Here is a 23,237-nt window from a genome sequence, read left to right as displayed (position 1 = left end):
ACAGATTTATATAAAATTATTGGACACAGTTTTCTAGTTATGGATTCCTTACACTTAAGTCAACTGCCTATTTCAAAATTATCAAAGCATACCATTTGAATGTTGAAATTTTTAAATTATCTTATTTTGATGTACCTCCCCTGATGTTCATACTGCTTCTTTTCCAGAAGCTCAGTTTAATCGACATTTACCCATAAATTTTTTTTAATTTTCTAAAATTTCCCATTTTCTTTCCCTTCAATAAACATATGCCCTTAGTAATGGAAGTGAAATTTTAGCAATAAGTAGAAAATTACTCTTCAGTGTCTATGTCTCTTCAGTTTCTCAGTCATGTCAGTTGTGATCAGATTCTCCAACTTGTTTGCTTATTATTGCACATTAAGATGTCTTCAACTGTTTTTTAGCAATTACTGTGTGGAGTGTGCATGGGAATTGATTCTAGGAAATCATGATCCACATTACCTTCATGTATCATCTTGGGGACAACACTGTGATTTAAACAATAATTTTGAAAAAAACCAGCAGTACAGGAAGATGAAGAGAGAAAGCATGGAGGCAAACCTTAAAGGTAAGGAATTATCTCGTTTTTAAACCTTAGAGTAAACTTGTTGCTGAAAAATATCCTGGTAACTGGAATATGGCAAGTTTGGAAGCTTCTTGTTCTTCTACATCACTTTACTGTATCAATCAGTTCTCAACTTTGTGGTGGGTAGAATCAATATATTATTTTCTAAGATTCAGTAAAAGTCTAGCAATTCAGGTTCCCATTTAATCCTTGAGCCTTCTGTAATGCAGAAATGTGCTGACTTGTACGAGACTCCTCAGTTGCATATTGACTTAGATTTCAATTTGATTTCGAGTCTTGACTCCATCATTACGCTTCATGGAAGAGAATATTTAAATTCAGGTTTTGCAAGTTGGATGATTAAAGATAAGCTGTTATGAATAATCAAGCAGGAAATGCTCTTAAATTATTTTCCTAAGCCAATTCTGTGTGTTTATTGAGTTTCAATTGGCTTTTGTTACCATTCAATTCATAAAGCATTATGTTTTAAATAAATCAAGACTATCCTCCTCTCAAATTGTGATTAGTGTTTATTGCATTTCAAGTGTTCTTCCCTACTGATTTTATTAGATTTTTGCACAGGGAAAGCATGGACGTAGATTTTCATAACAGCTGTGGAGTGCAAGTGAAGTAAAAGGTAGTAGGTTGGCCAAGGCACCAGCCACCCATTGAGATACTACCGCCAGAGAATTAGTGGATCTTTTGACTGGTCAGACATTACTAGACTGGATCCCTCTCTCTGGTTATGGCTCATTTTTTTTTTCTTTGCCAACACATAAAACGAATAGGCAGACCTATTCTTCACACTTCCTCTCTGCCCTCATACACCTGACAACATGTTATTTTCATTAGTAAAATAAATTTTTGAATATACTTACCCGATGATCATGTAGCTGTCAACTCCGTTGCCCGACAGAAATCTACGGTCGGGATACGCCAGCGATCGCTATCCAGGTGGGGGTGTACTCAACAGCGCCATCTGTGGTCAGGTACTCAAGTACTTCTTGTCAACAAGAACTCAATTTTCTCCTCGGTCCACTGGTTCTCTATGGGGAGGAAGGGCGGGTTCTTTAATTCATGATCATCGGGTAAGTATATTCAAAAATTTATTTTACTAATGAAAATAACATTTTTCAATATTAATCTTACCCGATGATCATGTAGCTGATTCACACCCAGGGTGGTGGGTGGAGACCAGCATACATGTTAACAAAGAAGCTAAGTATCCCGTATTTCATTTTATTAGTTATTCAAAATAACAAACATAAAATAAATAAGTACCTGGTAAGGAAGTCGACTTGAACCATTACTCTGCCTTTATTAAGTACGTCTTCCTTACTGAGCGTAGCGGTCCTCTTAGGATGCTAAACGACTCTTAGGTGCTGAAGTATAAAGGGCTGCAACCCATACTAAAGGACCTCATCACAACCTCTAACCTAGGCGCTTCTCAAGAAAGAATTGACCACCCGCCAAATCAACCAAGATGCGGAAGGCTTCTTAGCCGACCGTACAACCCAAAAACAACAATAAAAAGTATTCAAGAGAAAGGTTAAAAAGGTTATGGGATTATGGGAATGTAGTGGCTGAGCCCTCACCTACTACTGCACTCGCTGCTACGAATGGTCCCAGGGTGTAGCAGTTCTCGTAAAGAGACTGGACATCTTTGAGATAGAATGATGCGAACACTGACTTGCTTCTCCAATAGGTTGCATCCATAACACTCTGCAGAGAACGGTTCTGTTTGAAGGCCACTGAAGTAGCCACAGCTCTCACTTCATGTGTCCTTACCTTCAGCAAAGCAAGGTCTTCTTCCTTCAGATGAGAATGTGCTTCTCTAATCAGAAGCCTGATGTAGTAAGAAACTGCGTTCTTAGACATTGGTAGCGAAGGCTTCTTGATAGCACACCATAAGGCTTCTGATTGTCCTCGTAAAGGTTTTGACCTTCTTAGATAGTACCTAAGAGCTCTAACTGGGCAAAGTACTCTCTCCAGTTCGTTCCCCACCAAGTTGGACAGGCTTGGGATCTCGAACGACTTAGGCCAAGGACGTGAAGGAAGCTCGTTTTTAGCCAAAAAACCGAGCTGCAAGGAACATGTAGCTGTTTCAGATGTGAAACCTATGTTCCTGCTGAAGGCGTGGATCTCACTTACTCTTTTAGCTGTTGCTAAGCACACGAGGAAAAGAGTTTTTAATGTGAGGTCCTTAAAAGAGGCTGATTGGAGCGGTTCAAATCTTGATGACATAAGGAACCTTAGGACCACGTCTAGATTCAAGCCTGGAGTGGACAACCGACGTTCCTTTGAGGTCTCAAAAGACCTAAGGAGGTCCTGTAGATCTTTGTTGGTGGAAAGATCCAAGCCTCTGTGGCGGAAAACCGCTGCCAACATACTTCTGTAACCCTTGATCGTAGGAGCTGATAGGGATCTTACGTTCCTTAGATGTAACAGGAAGTCAGCAATCTGGGTTACAGTGGTACTGGTTGAGGAAACTGCATTGGCCTTGCACCAGCTTCGGAAGACTTCCCATTTAGACTGATAGACTCTGAGAGTGGATGTCCTCCTTGCTCTGGCAATCGCTCTGGCTGCCTCCTTCGAAAAGCCTCTAGCTCTTGAGAGTCTTTCGATAGTCTGAAGGCAGTCAGACGAAGAGCGTGGAGGTTTGGGTGTACCTTCTTTACGTGAGGTTGACGCAGAAGGTCCACTCTTAGAGGAAGAGTCCTGGGAACGTCGACCAGCCATTGCAGTACCTCTGTGAACCATTCTCTCGCGGGCCAGAGGGGAGCAACCAACGTCAGCCGTGTCCCTTTGTGAGAGGCGAACTTCTGAAGTACCCTGTTGACAATCTTGAACGGCGGGAATGCATACAGGTCGAGATGGGACCAATCCAGCAGAAAGGCATCCACGTGAACTGCTGCTGGGTCTGGAATCGGAGAACAATACAACGGGAGCCTCTTGGTCATCGAGGTAGCGAACAGATCTATGGTTGGCTGACCCCACAGGGCCCAAAGTCTGCTGCAAACATTCTTGTGAAGGGTCCACTCTGTGGGGATGACCTGACCCTTCCGGCTGAGGCGATCTGCCATGACATTCATATCGCCCTGAATGAACCTCGTTACCAGCGTGAGCTTTCGATCTTTTGACCAAATGAGGAGGTCCCTTGCGATCTCGAACAACTTCCTCGAATGAGTCCCTCCCTGCTTGGAGATGTAAGCCAAGGCTGTGGTGTTGTCGGAGTTCACCTCCACCACCTTGTTTAGCTGGAGGGACTTGAAGTTGATCAAGGCCAGATGAACCGCCAACAACTCCTTGCAATTGATGTGAAGTGTCCTTTGCTCCTGATTCCATGTTCCCGAGCATTCCTGTCCGTCCAATGTCGCACCCCAGCCCGAGTCTGATGCGTCCGAGAAGAGACGGTGGTCGGGGGTCTGAACAGCCAAAGGTAGACCTTCCTTGAGAAGAATGCTGTTCTTCCACCACGTTAGAGTAGACCTCATCTCTTCGGAAACAGGAACTGAGACCGTCTCTAGCGTCATGTCCTTTATCCAGTGAGCAGCTAGATGATACTGAAGGGGGCGGAGGTGGAGTCTCCCTAACTCGATGAACAGGGCCAGCGATGAAAGTGTCCCTGTTAGACTCATCCACTGCCTGACTGAGCATCGGTTCCTTCTCAGCATGCTCTGGATGCATTCTAGGGCTTGGTTGATCCTTGGGGCCGACGGAAAAGCCCGAAAAGCTCGACTCTGAATCTCCATACCCAGGTAGACAATGGTCTGGGATGGGACGAGCTGGGACTTCTCTAAATTGACCAGGAGGCCCAGTTCCTTGGTCAGATCCATAGTCCATCTGAGATTCTCCAGACAGCGACGACTTGTGGGAGCTCTTAAAAGCCAGTCGTCTAAATAGAGGGAGGCTCTGATGTCTGCCAAGTGAAGGAATTTCGCAATATTCCTCATCAGTCTGGTAAACACAAGAGGTGCCGTGCTTAGGCCAAAGCACAGGGCTTGGAACTGGTACACAACCTTTCCAAAGACGAATCTTAGGAAAGGTTGGGAGTCTGGATGGATGGGAACGTGAAAGTATGCGTCTTTCAGGTCTAACGAGACCATCCAGTCCTCCTGCCTGACCGCTGCTAGGACCGACTTCGTCGTCTCCATCGTGAACGTCTGCTTGGTGACAAAAGCATTGAGAGCACTGACGTCCAGCACCGGTCTCCAACCTCCTGTCTTCTTGGCTACCAGGAAGAGACGGTTGTAAAAGCCCGGGGATTGATGATCCCGGACTATGACCACTGCTTCCTTTTGTAGCAAGAGCGACACCTCTTGTTGCAACGCTAACCTCTTGTCCTTCTCCTTGTAGTTGGGAGAGAGGTTGATGGGAGATGTAGCTAGAGGGGGATTGCGGCAGAACGGAATTCTGTATCCCTCCCTTAGCCACTTCACAGACTGAGCGTCTGCACCTCTGCTCTCCCAAGCTTGCCAGAAGGTCTTGAGTCTGGCTCCTACTGCTGTCTGGAGAGGAAGGCAGTCAAAACTTGCCTTTTGCGGACTTGGAACCCTTCTTGGACTTGCCACGGTGACTGTCTGCACGGGTACCTCCTCTGCTGGAGGTTCTGCCACGAAAGGGCGGGATGAACCTAGAAGCAGGTGTATCAACTGCTGCAGGGCGGAAGGGTCTAGGCACGGAAGGTAAGGTTTTAGCCTTACGTGCAGAAGAAGCCATTAGATCATGAGTATCCTTCTGGATAAGTGAGGCAGCCATCCCCTTAATCAACTCCTCCGGAAACAGACACTTGGAGAGAGGAGCAAACAGCAACTCTGACTTCTGGCAAGGAGTGATACCAGCAGATAAGAAGGAGCAAAGATGTTCTCTCTTCTTGAGGACTCCTGATACATATGAAGCCGCAAGTTCACCAGACCCATCCCGAATTGCCTTGTCCATGCTAGACATGATCAGCATGGCCGAGTCCTTATCTGAAGGGGAAGTCTTCCTGCTTAAGGCTCCCAAACACCAATCGAGGAAGTTGAATATCTCGAAGGCACGAAAGACTCCCTTCAACATATGATCTAGATCGGAAAAGGACCAGCAGATCTTCGAACGTCTCATAGCCGGGAGAGTCAACCAGACTTGAGAAGTCGGCCTGGGCAGAGGCAGGAACCCCCAAGCCAGGTTCCTCTCCCGTGGCATACCAGACGCTCGACTTAGAAGCAAGCTTGGGAGGAGGAAACACAAAAGAGGTCCTTCCCAGTTGCTTCTTGGAATGCAACCAGTCCCCCATAACCCTCAAAGCTCTCCTAGATGATCTGGCGAGAACAAGCTTGGTGAAGGCAGGCGCAGCAGACTGCATGCCCAGAGCAAACTCGGAGGGAGGAGAACGAGGGGTTGCAGACACAAAATGCTCAGGGTACAAGTCCCTGAACAAAGCAAGGACTTTGCGAAAGTCTAAGGAGGGTGGCGAAGACTTGTGTCCTTCAACATCAGAGTGAGGTTCATCCAGATGAGCAGCTTCATCATCCGATACATCATCATCCGAAAGTTGAGTTGTGAGTGGCAAAGGCAGAGCAGCAAGCTGAACGGCTGAATCCTGCAGAACGGGTGCATGCGTACCTGCGGATCCAACATCATGCCTCTGCTGGACAGTCTGCGAGCTGGCAACAACAAAAGCAGAGGGCTGGTGTGTGGGAGGGTCTGCGGTGGGCTGAGGAGCATGCGGTATGGTATGCAGAGCATGCTGTAAGGTATGCTGCTCATGCTGCATGGTATGCGGAGCATGCTGTAAGATCTGCAGAGCATGCTGCATGGGCTGAGGAGAATGCCGCATAGTGCTGGAACCCGGCAACTCCTGATGCGGCAGCTCACGCATGTTAGCAGATGGTGCAGCAAGAACATGCGTCTGGCAGGGAGGACTGCGCATCGGTGGAGGAGCTCTCACAGGTGGGGTGTGGGAGCAGGCAGCCGCAGTATCTGCTGAGCGCACAACCTCTGCGGGTTGTAGGTTAACAGGAGAGGTGTTAACCTTCTCGGCATGATACTCCTGCATGAATGCCGCAAGCTGAGACTGCATAGTCTGCAGCATGGACCACTTAGGGTCTACTGTGGTTGGAGCAACAACAGACGGAGCAGTAGCCTGTTGAGGGACCACTCTACCTCTCTTGGGAGGTGTGCAGTCATCAGATGACTGTGGCGAGTCCGAACTGACCCAGTGGCTACACCTGGGCCGTTGGACTAGCTCGGAAGGGACCTTACGTTTGAGCGGTCGTGAGACCTTGGTCCACCGTTTCCTCCTGGAAACTTCTTCCACAGACGAGGAATGTAAGGGCTCATTCGTCTGTATGTGGATGGGACGATCCTTAACAGATACGTCCGCAACCACTGAGGATACATCCGTGCGCCGATCAAGGCCTGCCGAACCCTTTGGTCCTTCGACATTGCTTCTCCCCTGGGCTTGGGAGCTTGCAAGAGGTCCCGGACTGGGAGGACGACTGGCACGCACAGATGTACCCTCATGCGCAACACTGACACTGACACTATGCACATCACTAGCACTAACACTTCCCACTGCACTCTTCGCTTTCAGCTCTCTGACATCTGCCAAGAGCTGATTGCGGTCACTAACCAACGACTCCACCTTCTCACCGAGAGCCTGAATGGCACGCAACATATCAGCCATTGCAGGCTGAGCACTCGTAGCAGGTTCGGGAGTCACCACCACAGGGGAAGGAAAAGGTTGAGGGGCATGGGGAGAGGAAAAATCCACAGAGCGAGAAGAACTCCTCCTATCTCTCTCCTTCTCTAACCTACGTGCATATCTGAGGAATTCGTTAAAATCGAATTCCGAAAGCCCAGCACATTCCCCACATCGATCTTCCAATTGACAGGATTTACCCCTACAATTGGAACATACGGTGTGAGGATCTATAGAGGCCTTCGGAAGACGCCTAGTACAAGTCCTAACACTACACTGCCTGTATTTAGGAACTTGGGAATGGTCAGACATCTTGAATTTAGAGGTAGTCAAGGGGGAATTCCAAAATTAAGCAAAGTTCGTTAACCAATGAATCAAATTAATTCCAAAAGCTTGCTAAGCTAAGGATAAAGCTTCCTGAACAGCGAAGGCTAAACTTTAGAGCAAATACATCACCAAATCGTGAACAAAAGACTCCAAAATCAACAGCGTATCCAAGTAGGTCTTGCCGGCGGCACGACAGAGGAAAAATTGAGTTCTTGTTGACAAGAAGTACTTGAGTACCTGACCACAGATGGCGCTGTTGAGTACACCCCCACCTGGATAGCGATCGCTGGCGTATCCTGACCGTAGATTTCTGTCGGGCAACGGAGTTGACAGCTACATGATCATCGGGTAAGATTAATATTGAAAAATTGAGATTACCAAACAATTCTTTTTTGCTGAAGGGGTTAACTACTGTAATGTAATTGTTCAGTGGCTACTTTCATCTTGGTAAGGGTAGAAGAGAATCTTTAGGTATGTAAAGCAGCTCTTCTAGGAAAAGGGCATTCGAAAATAAAACCATTGTTCTCTAGTCTTGGGTAGTACCATAACCTCTGTACCATGGTCTTCCACTGTCTTGGGTTAGAGTTCTCTTGCTTGAGGGTACACTCGGGCATGCTATTCTATCTTCTTTCTCTTTCTCTTGCTATTTTGAAGTTTCTATAGTTTTATATATGAAAGATCCACTTTAATGTTGTTGCTGTTCTTAAAATATTTTATTTTGATTGTTCATTACTTCTCTTGTAGTTTATTTATTTCCTTGTTTCCCTTCCTCACTGGGCTATTTTCCTTGTTGGAGTCCTTGGGCTTATAGCATCATGCTTCTCAAACTAGGGTTGTAACTTAGCTTGTAATAATATTAATAATTGTAATTATAATAATAATAATATGATATTTTAATTATAAAATAAATTTTTGAATATACTTACCCGGTGAATATATAATAGCTGCAACTCTGCGGCTCGACAGAAAACACACTCAAAAAACTCGCGAGCGATCACTATGAAGGTTGCGGGTGTGCCCACCAGCGCCAACTGTCGGCCAGATACCACTCTTGTATGTAAACAAAACCTTCAATTCTTCTCGTCCCGCTGCGTCTCTATTGGGGAGGAAGGGAGGGTCATTTAATTTATATATTCACCGGGTAAGTATATTCAAAAATTTATTTTATAATTAAAATATCATTTTTAAATATTTAACTTAGCCGGTGAATATATAATAGCTGATTCACACCCAAGGAGGTGGGTAGAGACCAGAGTTAATTATGTTTACAGCGTATAAGCTAAGAGTTTTTTCATTTTGACAGTTATCAATATAACAAAACCAAAATATATAGGTACCTGGTAAGGAAGTTGACTTAGACGATTACTCTGCCTTGTAAGTCTGTCTTCCTCACGGAGCCCAGCGATCCTCTTAGGATGCTGAAAGACTCCCAGGAGCTGAAGTATCAAGGGTTGCAACCCATACAACAGGACCTCATCAAACCCCTAATCTGGGCGCTCTCAAGAAATGACTTTGACCACCCGCCAAATCAACCAGGATGCGAAAGGCTTCTTAGCCTTCCGAACAACCCATAAAACAATATTAAAAAATTTCAAGAGACAGATTAAAAGGATATTGGAATTAGGGAAGTGTAGTGGTAGAACCCTCACCCACTACTGCACTCGCTGCAACGAATGGACCCAGTGTGTAGCAGTCCTCGTAAAGAGTCTGGACATCTTTTAAGTAAAATGACGCGAACACTGACTTGCTTCTCCAAAAAGTCGCGTCCATAATACTTTGCAGAGATTTATTTTGCTTGAAGGCCACGGAGGTTGCTATATCTCTAACTTCGTGCGTCTTAACCTTAAGCAAACATCGGTCTTTCTTATTCAAGTGAGAATGAGCTTCTCGTATTAAAAAAATCTGATAAAATATGACAAAGCATTCTTTGACATAGGCAATGAAGGTTTCTTAACTGAGCACCATAATGCCTCAGATTTCCCTCGTAATGACTTAGTACGAGCCAAATCGAACTTAAGAGCTCTAACAGGACATAATACTCTTTCCAGTTCGTTGCCTACGATCTCTGATAAGCAAGGAATATCAAAAGATTTAGGCCAAGGACGAGAAGGCAGTTCATTTTTGGCCAGGAAACCAAGTTGAAGTGAACAAGTGGCTTTTTTCTGTAGAAAAGCCGATGTTCTTACTGAAGGCATGAAGTTCATTGACCCTTTTAGCCGAAGCCAAGCACACTAGGAAAAGTGTCTTGAGGGTGAGATCCTTCAGGGAGGCTGAATGTAATGGCTCAAACCTGTCTGACATGAGGAACCTTAGGACCACGTCTAAGTTCCATCCAGGAGTTGCCAAACGACGTTCCTTAGAGGTCTCGAAAGACTTAAGGAGATCTTGGAGATCTTTATTGTTGGAAAGATCTAAGCCTCTATGTCGAAAGACCGAAGCCAACATGCTCCTGTAGCCCTTAATCGTGGGAGCTGAAAGGGAGTGAACCTTTCTCAGATGTAAAAGAAAATCTGCGATTTGGGCTACAGAGGTACTGGACGAGGACACAGATGCTGACTTGCACCAGTCTCGAAAGACTTCCCACTTCGACTGGTATACTCTAATGGTAGAAGCTCTCCTAGCTCTTGCAATCGCACTGGCTGCCTCCTTCGAAAAGCCTCTAGCTCTTGAGAGTCTTTCGATAGTCTGAAGGAAGTCAGACGAAGAGCGGGGAGGCTTTGATGGACATTCTTTACGTGGGGCTGACGTAAGAGATCTACCCTTAGAGGAAGACTTCTTGGAAAGTCTACCAGCCATTGAAGTACCTCGGTGCACCACTCTCTCGCGGGCCAGAGGGTAGCAACCAACGTCAACCTTGTCCCTTCGTGAGAGGCGAACTTCTGCAGTACCTTGTTGACTATCTTGAATGGTGGGAATGCATATAAGTCCAGAAAAGACCAGTCCAGTAGAAACGCGTCTATGTAGATTGCTTCTGTATCTAGGACTGGAGAGCAATAGATTGGTAACCTTTTGGTCAACGAGGAGGCAAAGAGGTCTATGGTGGGTTGACCCCAAGTAGCCCAAAGACTCTTGCCCACGTCATTGTGGAGGGTCCATTCCGTGGGTATCATCTGACCCCTCCGACTGAGACAGTCTGCCAAGACGTTCAAGTCCCCCTGGATGAATCTCGTCAACAGGGAGATGCCTCGAATTCTTGACCATAAGAGAAGGTCCCTTGCGATCTCGAGCAGCGTGAAGGAGTGTGTGCCTCCTTGCTTGGAGATGTACGCCAAAGTTGTGGTGTTGTCTGAGTTGCCTCTACCACTAAGTTTCGAAGAAGCCTTCTAATATCATCAAGGCCAAGTGGACTGCTAATAGCTCCTTGCCGTTGATGTGCATGCTCTTCTGACTTGAGGTCCACAGACCCGAGCATTCCCGACCGTCCAGGGTCGCACCCCAACCCAAATCCGACGCGTCTGAGGACAACACGTGGTTTGGGTTCTTGACTGCTAGGGATAGTCCCTCTCTCAGACTGATATTGCTGTCCCACCATTTCAGGCATGCCTTTACTGGTTCGGAGACTGGGAATGATACCGTCTCTAATGTCTTGTCCTAGTTCCAGTGAAAGGCTAGATGGAACCGGAGAGGCAGAAGGTGTAGTCTCCCTAGTGAGACAAACTGCTCCAGGGATGAGAGAGTCCCTACGAGACTGTTCCAACTCCTGACTGAATAAACGTTTCGTTTCAGCATTAGTTGGACTTCGAGCAGGGCTTGACTGCGAATCTCCATCCCCAAATATAGAATAATCTGGGATGGGATCAGTTGGGACTTTTAGGTTGACCAAAAGTCCCAACTCCCTGGCCAGACTCAACGTCCAATGTAGATCCTGCAGACAGTGAAGACTGGACGATGCTCTGAGAAGCCAGTCGTCCAAGTACAGGGAGGCTCGGATCTCCGATAGATGGAGGGATTTTGCCACATTCCTCATGAGCCTCGTAAACACGAGAGGCGCAGGACTGAGGCCAAAGCACAGGGCTCGAAACTGGTACCCCACATTCCTGTAAACAAACCTCAGAAACGGTTGGGAATCCGGGTGTATAGGAATGTGGAAGTATGCCTCCTGAAGGTCGAGAGAGACCATCCAGTCGCCTTCCATAAATGCTGTCCGGACAGCCTGGTAGACTTCATCGTGAAGTTTGTCTTGACAATGAACACATTGAGCGCACTTGCCTCTTATGTACTCCTGCAGTGAACATGGCTGCCAAATCATGGAGCCATCCCTGAGGGACTTGTTCCTGCATAGAACGTGGCTGTTAGATCATTGGAGCCATCCCTGAAAGCCTTGTTTATGCATGACATAATTGTACAGCAAAACTTCAAAGTCTCGAAAATAGCTGTGAAGTCGACCTGTAAAATCTTGGAGCGTCTCATGGCCAGGCGCCAGGGAGAGTCTATGAGGTTTGAGAAGTCTATCTGGGCAGAGGCAGGAACTCCCAAGCCGAGAACTTCTCTCGTGTCATATCAGACTCTCGCTCTATAAGCCAGTTTAAAAGAAGGGAAAGCAAAGGCTGTCTCCCCCAAACTCCTCCTGGTGATAAACCAGTCGCCTAGCAAACGTAAAGCTCTCTTAGAAGAGCGAGAGAGCACTAGCTTATAAAACAACGGCTTCGAAGTAGCTAGGCCTAGTGTAAGCTCTGACGTTTAGGCGAACGAGGAGCAGCAGTTACAAAAAGATCCGGACAAAGACCCTTAAAAATCAGCATGATTTATTTAAAGTCCATAGAGGGCTAAGCAGCTTTAGGCTCCTCTCCGTCTGACAGTCCTCAAGGGAATATCAGTAGGAGGGGGAACAGCAACTTCCTCATCTGAAGGAACCTTGTCCGATAATAGCCGAGTCTCAAGCAAGGGAGAGACCTACCGTGGTGGCAATGCTTTACAAGCAGAGTCCACACGCACTGGTGCATAAGTAGCGGACCAGGACGCAACGTCATGTAACTGTTTGACAGTCTGTGAACTGTCAACAACAACAGGTGCGTGAGACCAGGACGCAACGTCATGTAACTGCTTGACAGTCTGTGAACTGTCAACAACAACAGGTGCGTGAGGACGCACAGCGTCCACTCGAGACTGCTTTGACCGCCTAGACTGAGCAGTCAAAACAACTCTAGAATGCGGAGGTTGACGCTCAGCGTCAAAACAAGTCAACTCCGATTGTTAGCGAACGTCCTGAACGTCAACAGGAGCATCAGCAAGTGGCCTAACGTCCAAATGTGGCTGAAAATCCACACGAGACCGCATCGTGTGGTTCTAAACAACCTGACTGACGTGACTTGGCTACGCCAACGTCAACAGGACGCACAAAGGAACGTTAGGGTGGCTGAAGGCCAGGATCTCGATGAGATAAACGGCTAGGCTCAACGGACTTATCGGCAGAATAGTCTTCCATAAGGGAGGCAAGCTTATTCTGCATGTCTTGCCGTACAACCCATTTAAGATCAACGGGAATAGTTGCGGTAAGAGACGAGGGTAACGTCTGTGACCGCAAAACCTTGCCTACAAAAAGACTCTCGGAGTCTGTGTTACGCTTTTGTTAGGCGGCGAGCAGTCTTCCGATGACTGCATAGGGTCAGAGCTGTCCTAATGGTTAAAACCAGGACGCTGGACCTGTCCTGAAAGGACTGACTTTCGCTTAAAGGGCCTCGAAACCTTGTTCCACGGTTTCTTATGCAAAAAGCCTTCGGATGACGAGGAGAAAATCGTCTCTCTCGCCTTATGGTAGGGGTGATCTTGGTAAGATACACCCGATACCATAGAGGGAACGTCTGTTCGCTGATCAAGGCCTCTTGAACCCATAAGTCGTACGACATTACTTCTCCCCTGGGCTTGGGAGCTTGCAAGAGGTCCCGGACTAGGCGAACGACAGGCACGAACAGACGAACCCTCGGTCGCAACACTGATAACACTTTGCGCAATATCACTTTATCACTACGATTTTCTGTTTTGCACTTATTTCACTGAAATCGAATTTTTTAACAATTCACATTAGGTATGAATAAAACTGATTTCTACCTGACGCACGCAATTCTACCCTCATCAAAAGGTTGTAATTGCGAAATCAGTCGTATAATGTAAGCACATTAATACCAGTAAAAAACAGTAAACATATTTTAAGATAAAAAAAATCAGTGGCTGGGGAAGAGACTAAACACTAGTTCATTCAAAACTACGTTTTCAATCTCTCACCGTACATTGCCTTGGGACGAGAATAAAAAACTAAAAACGTTTTATCCTTTCTCCCCGTACAGAGACTAGGGACGAGAGTAACTCGAGAACAACGTTACCCGCTTGGGACGAGATAAAGATCGGAACGTTTTCTCTCCTCTCTCTCCCTCCGTCTCTATCTCTCTCTCTCTCTCTCTCTCTCTTGATTTCGCACCTAAGAGAAGAGCCCACTTACGTTTCGTCAAAAAAACAGGTTATTTGACCAAAGGAAAAACTGAAAGGTTTTCAATTAAAAAGTTCCTTTAAAATAGAATTTAAAACATTTAAGCTTTGAAAGAAGAATGAACAAAACGTCAGAATCGATTTACTCTTTCTGCAAAGTGAAACCGTGATACTCTCTCTCTCTATCGTAACGATAGAGCGCAAACTGCGTAGCATAAATAAACTAAACGTTAGTTCATCTTTGAAACAGTACGAAGACTATTCAAAGAAAATCTTTCATAAAATATCTATTAAAAAATATTCATTTAATAAGTTTTAAATAATTAGCTCTTTAAAAGCTATTTACGATTGAAAGGGCTCAACGTTGTTTAACTTCGGTTTCCAAGTTAGGACCGCCTACTCTCAGGAAAGGTCGCATATAAACAAATCATTAAAATTTATTTTGATGTTTATTATAAATGGAAAGCTAATCGAAGAGGCCTAATAAAGGCGGTTGAGATATAAAATATATAGAGGAAAATCTATAATTAATTTATAACGTGATAAGATAATTGCTAAAAGCCTAAACACACTTCCGTACTGAGGGAAGGGTCGGCCATTTAAAAGTCAAGGAAAGTCCAAAAAAACAATCCAAAGTCATCAAAAATTAAATCTATCCAAAAACGAGTTCAAGATTTAAGTTGAAGATAAAACACCTGTACTGCGAAAGCTCAAACCAAAATGAAGTACTTCACCAAATATGTTAAGAAAACTCCAGGTTCTACAGCGAGTATGAATACGTCTTGTCGTCAACGTCGACAGAGAAGAATTGAAGGTTTTGTTTACATACAAGAGTGGTATCTGGTCGACAGTTGGCGCTGGTGGGCACACCCGCAACCTTCATAGCGATCGCTCGCGAGTTTTTTGAGTGTTTTCTGTCGAGCCGCAGAGTTGCAGCTATTATATATTCACCGGCTAAGTTAAATATTTAAAAAATAATAATAATAATAATAATAATAATAATAATAATAATAATAATAATAAAAGATGAGCAGAAAAATTACGGTAGTGTCTTTAACAGAGTGGATAACAATATGAAACACCAATGCTCCCTTAACTGTCAAGTTATTGATGAGTTTACAGATATTATTTAACTTTCTGTTATTCACAAGACAGCAAGCCATTTCTTGTGAGAGGCAAGTCTAACTCTCCTACCCAGTTGACTTCAATAGCCTGATTTCCATAGTTGAGACTAGTTGTCATAATTACATGGTATTCCTTTAGTAAGGATTATTCATGTTCACTGTGTCTTAAAGAGTCAAGTTCCTCTCATAGAGGCTCAAGTTCTTTAAATACTTTTAGATTCATCAGTAGCTAAACTCTTGCATTTCTGCATCCCTAGTTGCTCTATTTGACTTCTAGATTGCAAGGCAGAAGACACAGTAGGTAAGCTGGATCCTTAAATCATTTCTCTCAATAAAGTAAATGCCCTTCAGCACACTTAAATTTGGGAGATGGTGTTTCATATGGTAGATGCCCTAAATTTTCATTTAACTGAATCTTTATAAATATTTTTCCTGTTGGTGATATATCAGCTAAAGCTGGGTGATTACATCATGTTCTGGATGACACTGAATTTCTGTTTGCTTACAAACTCAGCCACTAGCTCATTACAGGTTTACTTTAGTGGGGTACTTCTAACACAAGTCTGGTAAGTACTTGAATGGGTGACTGCCTCGGAACATCAGATGCTGTTGACAATAAAAATGCTAATTTACTAATTGCTGATTTTGGGTAATAAGCTTGGAAGTATTTTTGAAATATTTCTCTTTGCAATTAATTCTAGGGTTTTAAACAGCTTTATTTAACCAGAGAAAGCAATGCTCGTTGATTATAGAGAAAATGATGACACTGCTTCCACTCCAGGCTTTGCTTTTACTGCAAGCTATATAGTTAGTTATTGTTATATTAAGAATTTAATCCCAATACCTCCTTTTGTGGTAGCTCAGAAACTAATTTAATTCTTGGATCAGAGTAATATTTCAGGTATAACCTACCTTGTCAAAAACATTAACCTAACTCCTCAAGAGGTTACTAGTGGTTTTAATGCACTTATTAGTCTAGTATAGTAATAAACGATACCTATCAGATTTGAGTTCTTTTTCCATACCTACCAGATCTGAATTCTTTTCGCATACCTACCCAAGTTCTTTTCAAATACCTGCCAGATCTGAGCTTTTTGGCATTCCTATCAGATCTGAGTTCTTTTCACATACCAGATCTGAGTTCTTTTCGCATACCTACCAGATCTGAATTCTTTTCGCATACCTACCTATCTGAGTTCTTTTCACATACCTGCCAAATCTAAGTTTTTTAGCATACCTACCAGATTTGAGTTCTTTTCGCATACCTACTAGATCTGAGTTCTCTTTGATACCTACCAAACTTGAGTTCTTTTCGCAGAGCCTTGAATTCTGTAGTTACTTTTCCCTTCAACAGACATAACACCTGTCACCCACATTTCTAGCCAATCTTTTAGACACCTAATATTTGAGGGGCTTAAAACAGAGTTGGTGGCCTGAATCCTTATATCTCTCCTCTCGATAACATACATACCTCCAAACCTCTGCTTATCCCTTGTGTGCTGAGATTATAGTCAATATATCTTAGTACTTCTCTCATGAAATATGGTCTCTTTACTTTTTAAAATCCCACTTTTCATGGTTTGCCAGGTATGAAATAAGTTCAAGATTTTTGCAAACAGCGGAATGATGTACAGTAGGGTCCCGAATTACACGTGTTCTAATTACGCGATTCCTCAATTACGCGATCGATAGTTTTAAAAAATTAAATTTCCTGTATCTACGAGGCTGTTCAAAGTTCGCGAGTCAAGCACTACAAAATGTATCAAATCTATTGTCTTTTTAAGTATATTGGTAGCCCTAAATACGGTGATTTATAATAAATGTTACAAAACAATATCAACATTACATTTCATTAACATAATTTCATAATGAATAGCCTATTTAAGGATAAAATTCCACATCAACAATGAAATCAACTGTTAACTGTGCGAGTCCAGCTGACAAAATGTAAACAGAAATGTGGTTACGTTCTCGGCAATCTTTATCTTTCTCCAACCTTACGATAATTGTAATGGTAGTGTTAATGATGGTATATTAAAGCATTATTTTTGTTTAGTACAGTATATTTAAAAGCCTTATTTTTCCCTCTGGGCGTTCAAGGTTTTCACGAGTAGACTGGGTTCGTTTATCGGCAGTGAATAGCCTAAACTTCGGTAACGAGTCGTCAATATTTTGTCATATTTTAAACAGTATACATTTGATTTGCAAACATTGGTTTTGTAGAGTAGACGGTAAAATAAAATCTAGAGAGAGAGAGAGAGAGAGAGAGAGAGAGAGATTTGATGGCAGAAATCCCTCCCTCTCTCTCTCTCTCTCTCTCTCTCTCTCTCTCTCTCTCTCTCTCTCTCTCTCTCTCTCTAGATTTTATTTTACCGTCTACTCTACAAAACCAATGTTTGCAAATCAAATGTATACTGTTTAAAATATGACAAAATATTGACGACTCGTTACCGAAGTTTAGGCTATTCACTGCCGATAAACGATAACAAACCCTTTAATGCAAACTAACTGTATCCTTTGATATTCCTCTATATTTATCACGAATTCCTTCTATACCTCCTCAGACACTCTTATTTCAAATATCTAAATTATTCTTATCACAACTAACACCATCTAGTCATTTTCATTCCATTATATCTATTATTGCTCTGGATCTTATTCCCTTTCCTTATTCTGTTTATTCGATGGGATTCGTTTTTCCCTTTACCGTCTTTCAGAATCTATTTTTAGCCACTGGCAACCAAATCCCCCCTTCCCCCGTCTCCTACCGTCTCCCCTGCGAGTCCACCCAGCCTATCTCATCACTCCCCCCCCCCCCTTCATCCTCCCCTGTTCTAGGTCTGTAACCTTCTGCGTCATAATCTCTCTCTCTCTCTCTCTCTCTCTCTCTCTCTCTCTCTCTCTCTCTCTCTCTCTCTCTCTCTCTCTCGTTATACAATACTTACAAATAGATGAAGAAACCAAAATCGGTTTTCTTGAAGTGTCAATTAAATACAAAATGAAAAAATTATACCGTGTATACATCCATTTCAATCATAGCTTAAAATACGGTAACCGATTTCGTCCGCAAACCACTATTTTTTAGGAAACACCATTCTATTCCAGAAAATTTTTACTCTTTAAATGTCAATTGCGCTATAATAAAACATGTACTTATGTTGTTAAATTTCGGGTGTGTTTTAAAAATCGAGTATTGCTAACTTATTTTTGTTTTACTTTTGGCTGTGATCACATCAGCTGATGTCTAGCTTCCGCGCGAATACAATAACAAAGAATTGTTTACACCATTTCTTAACTTATTCAAACCATCTATACAGTTAATATTACATAAACACCAATGTGTTATAACCTATCATATTTATTGTTTAGTACTTTAAAACCATCCCCCCTCTCTCTCTCTCTCTCTCTCTCTCTCTCTCTCTCTCTCTCTCTCTCTCTCTCTCTCTCTCTCTCTCACACACATCGAACGTTATAGCGGTAACCTAATTGTTCGGTGACTTTAAAAATAGGCCTAGTACTTTCTTCTTTTACATTTTTTGCATATGGATCCATAATTGAGGTGGGTACAAGTTGACTTATAACTGAAGTTAGGAAAAGTATTTTGGATATGGAAAGGACAATTATCTTTCGTAACAGTTTAGAATTATCGTAAGTTATCACTCTGTCATTAGCGGCAGTTTGCTATTGTGGATTAAACGCATAAGGAAAAAAAATTTCCAGCTTTGCTACGAATTTAGGAATTTATATGGATACGGTAATTAAAATATTTGTAATAACATAATGTTTACTAAATGTTTGTAATATCATTAGTTATGACTTAGATCATGTGTGTTTAATGCATTCGTTTGTTTATTATGATCGATGATGGAGCGTAAACAAATGAAAGGTTTCCGTTTCAGGCGGCATCATAAAGAAAAACATTTCATAAATGGCATTCATTTCATTTTTTTGAAAGTTCTAATAAAAAATAATTAGAACATTGGTAATAACAAATTCAACATATAATCTATACTTGGTAAAATTGCTGTCAATTCAAAAACACAGATGTATAAATGCGTCTGTTTCTTCGTTGTGATCAGAGATAAACGTAAACAAAACATTGGTTGTCGTTTTCTATTGTGCTTTTTAGCGTGTTTAGGAAACGCATGATATAAAATCGCCTTTATTTTGATAATTCTGGATTTTCAATCATACAACAAGCTAGTCTATAGAGTGATGGTTTTGCTATTCACCAGTTGTATTATACAATAGATATGACAAACATTAAAATTTGTCTGTATTTTGGGTTGTGTTATAACGGGAAATATATGGTGTTTACACCTATCCTGGTTGTAATTTTAACCATTTTTCAAGTTATTAGAACTTTAAAGTATATTAAATGTTTTATTTATTTACAAGAACAATTTGATATTGTAAAGAAATACAGTATACTACAAAGAAAGTATTGGAAATGGGTAGTAAACACATTTGAATAGGCAAATTGCTGGTTGCCATGGCCGCAATGGAATTATTTCTGTTAGTTGTGTGTTTCGAAATTCGCGATTTTCCATTTCCACGAGGTCATTAATCGACCAAATTCTCGCATAATTCGGGACCCTACTGTATATAGCTCCTTTTTGGCCACAAAGAAAAGGGTTCACAGATTTGTGGCACATGTTGTCGGATTGACCAAGAGGGTTACCATACAAAACAATCGGCTCCAAAAAAAACTTTTTCTTAAAATGACTATAATGACTAAATTGTCATTCTCAAAAATAATTTTAGCCATGAGAAAAGTAATTTAAATAAGAAAATAAATAATTACTGTAATACTTACTTCCTTTCTCTTTTTTTAGTTGAGTCCACAAACTCTGCAGGTTCACATGCCTGTTTCTCTGGAGTATGCTGTTGCAGTGTCCTGATCCAGTGGAATCCAACATTTTTTGAAATTTCATTTGTGACTGCAGCCCCCTCCTTGGGAGATAATGTTGATTCACTTGAAATTGTAGGATCAATACTGCCCTGTGCCAAAAGAATGAAATAAAATAATTCCAAAAAAACATTTATATCAAATAGTTTCACATGAAATATAGGTACCAGTATTTTAAGCAATTAAAAATCAATAACACTACTCATAAGTCTGTGCAAATTCCAGACACTAAAAACTTTTGAAATAAAAAAATATGTCCTAACTCGTATACTGTAGGTTGTCACGTGTAAATTATTCCCTTATTACTAATAATTTTAATGTTGGTGTCTGTTGGAAAATATTGGCTTCTAACCTAACCTTTCCCGGACTTGTCGTCTGATTGATAGGTTTCATTCCCTTTTCACTTTCCCCAGCATTTACACAATGTTTGAAATTAAAATATCTGGAAAAGACAAGTTCTTGGTTGAAACTGTCGCCGAGAAATGCAGAACTTTCATTAGTAAGAGTTGTGAAGGGTACGGCTTTCAGTAAACTTTTCTTACTAGTGTTTTACTGCAAGCTTAAAACTGGATTGTCATACCTTACCTAAAGTGTAGTTAAACCAGTGGTTTAAAAGGTCACTGGTGGGAGAGAGCTTGCTAACCAAATACAGTATGGTTTAATTGTAGCCCCTTCCCTTCCCTTCTCTCCCTCCAATACTCATATTAGATGAAAATGGAAGGAGTATAACAAACCTTCCTATTTGGGGGAAAGGATCACTGCCAGCCCCTCCCCCTCATTCTTGACCCTTGGGGAGGGAACAGATCAACCTCTATAACTTGTATACTTATAAAAAAAAACTTATGTTTCAAATTTTTGTCGTTAACTAAAGAAATAACAGCTAATAAGAGTCATTGAAAGAATAATCTTTCAAGGCTTTCTTTAGCCCCTTTGGAACAAGCTTCTATTCCGGATCTTGTGTGGAACATATATTCTTTTTTCATTCGCATCTGCAAGGGAAAGTAACAAATATATAAGGATGGAGGTCTAAAGGGTTTTCTTTCACTGATGATCATGTTACGAAGAACAAAACTTTTTTCAACACTTTGCTAGTCCATCTCTTTCAAGTTATACTCAAGCCAATGATGATCTTTATGCCCTTATTTCCAAAGGACTAAGGATTCTAGGGATGATTCAGCTCAGCTTTAGACAAAAAAATGCTGTCTAAAAACCATGAGTATGTATTGGCTCAGAAGTTATTCAAAGAACCTATCATATGATGACACACAATAAAGCTAAAATGTTCAAGTTTAGTTTGAAAGAAATTACCGCTGTAGTATATGTCTTTAACTTTCAAACGTAATCTTAAAATTGATAAAACATTTATGAAAAATTCATCAAGGTGCCAGGCTATATTAATTAATTTTCAATTAAGGGTGGTAACCCAAAGGTACAGAGCTACGAAGGAAGTACTTCGATTTCTCGACAACCTGTGATTTCGGGTCAATCTCCAAAAGTCTCGCCTGCAACCATCAGGCCACTTAGAATGGTTAGACATTCAGTGGGACCTTTCGAAGCACACGTTGTCTCTCCCTTCCAAAAAGGTAAGAGGAATAGCTTCCAAGATCAAGAATTTTCTCAAACACAAACAGATGTCCAGAAGAACCTTAGAAAGTATCATCGGCCTTCTCCAATTCACTTCAATAACAAAAATTCAAAGACATCAATCGAGTTTGGAGAAAGAGAGCTACAGTACCTTTAAGAGACAAGGTCTCGAAGATCCCCTCTGTCTTGAAAATGAGACTACGCCCATGGTCCGAACCGAAGAACCTCTCCAAATCGGTTCCTCTATAATTCCCACCTCCACAAGAGACATTCCATACAGCCGCGCCTCTAAGTGGATGGGGGGATTACTCCGAACATCAGATGTTTCAGGGGTCTTGGTCACCCGCCATGAAACAGACCCATATCAATGTTCTCGAAGCCATGGCAGTGTTCTTGACCCTGAAGAGACTCTCTCCTCCGAGGTCGAGCCACATCAGAGTAGTGTCAGACAGCACAGACGTAGTACACTGCGTCAACAGGGGAGGATCCAAGTCACCCAACCTGAATCGGATCCTGGTCACTATTTTCGCCTGGCCAACAGAAAAGAACTGGATCCTGTCAGTAACTCACCTTGCGAGAGTCCAGAAGGTGAGCGCAGACTCACTAGCCAGGACGAAACCACTGGAGTCAGAATGGTCTCTAGACATAATTTCATTCCGGTGGATACTCAGGAACCATTAGAAGAAGGTTTACCTATTTCCCCCAGTGAATCTTCTAATGAGACTTTTACACAAACTACGCTCCTTCCGGGGGGCAGTGGCTTTAGTACCACCTCACTGGCCAAGAACAGTTGGTTTCCTCTCATCCTCGAGTTGAAACTCCGTCCCTTCCGGATTCCGTTCCACAAACTGACTCAAGTAATCCAAACTCACTGTGTCAGATTGCTCAAGGGTAGCCTAAACTCTGACTTTGTGGACTACAGGAAGTTTGCAGCTCGTAGAGACGTGAACATTGAACCGGAAATCGATCTCTTCATCGAATCAAACAAAAGGGACTCGACAATTCGCCAATATGATTCGGCCGTTAACAACTAGCAGATTCCCTAAGAGTTCAGACCATACTCGTATGTCTCCGAATATAGACATCTCTTTCTTGAGGTTCTTATTTGGAAAAGGCCTAACAGTTAGCACTTTAACCACCATCAAGTCAGCTTTGAAGAAGATCTTCCTTGTTGGGTTTAACATTAACCTAGCTGATTCCTATTTCTCATCTATTCCAAAAACATGTGCTAGGCTTTGACCTTCGGTTCGGCCACAAAAGGACTCTGGTCTATGAACGGTGTCCTCAAAACTTGCGCCGGACACGGACAATGAATCCTGCTCTTATCACTCTTCTTAGGAAGACTTTATTTCTAACGGCTTTGGCCTCAGGTGATGGAATATCAGAACTAGCAGCTCTCTCACGAACCCGGAAAACATAGATTTCCTCCCTTCAGCCGAAGAACTCCTTTCTCCAGACAATGCTTTCCTAGCTAAGAAATGAGGATCCGCAAAATAGGTGCTCCCCTCGGAAGATTATTCTTCTTCCCCAGGATCTTTTCTCTGTGTTCAGTTACTACTCTCAAGGCCTTTTTTAGCTAGAACTGCCACCCGCTCGTCTGGCCCCTTGGTTATCGGGGAACAA

General features: G+C 42.6%; 1 protein-coding gene across 3 annotated transcripts in view; it reads right to left on the bottom strand.

Annotated features, from left to right (window-relative positions):
• Nucleotides 1-23,237, bottom strand: part of LOC137645670 (uncharacterized) — a 180,494-nt gene that overhangs the window by 120,076 nt on the left and 37,181 nt on the right. For all 3 annotated transcript variants that reach the window (XM_068378511.1, XM_068378510.1, XM_068378512.1), the window contains exon 4: nt 19,938-20,122. In XM_068378511.1, coding sequence (XP_068234612.1) covers nt 19,938-20,122 — 185 coding nt within the window. The remainder of the gene's footprint in view (nt 1-19,937; nt 20,123-23,237) is intronic.

Source organism: Palaemon carinicauda, chromosome 8 (assembly GCF_036898095.1).
Source record: "Palaemon carinicauda isolate YSFRI2023 chromosome 8, ASM3689809v2, whole genome shotgun sequence".
In the NCBI taxonomy this organism is placed as follows: domain Eukaryota; kingdom Metazoa; phylum Arthropoda; class Malacostraca; order Decapoda; family Palaemonidae; genus Palaemon; species Palaemon carinicauda.
Note: the sequence above shows the minus strand (reverse complement) of the source record. Positions and strands in the feature narration are given on the sequence as shown.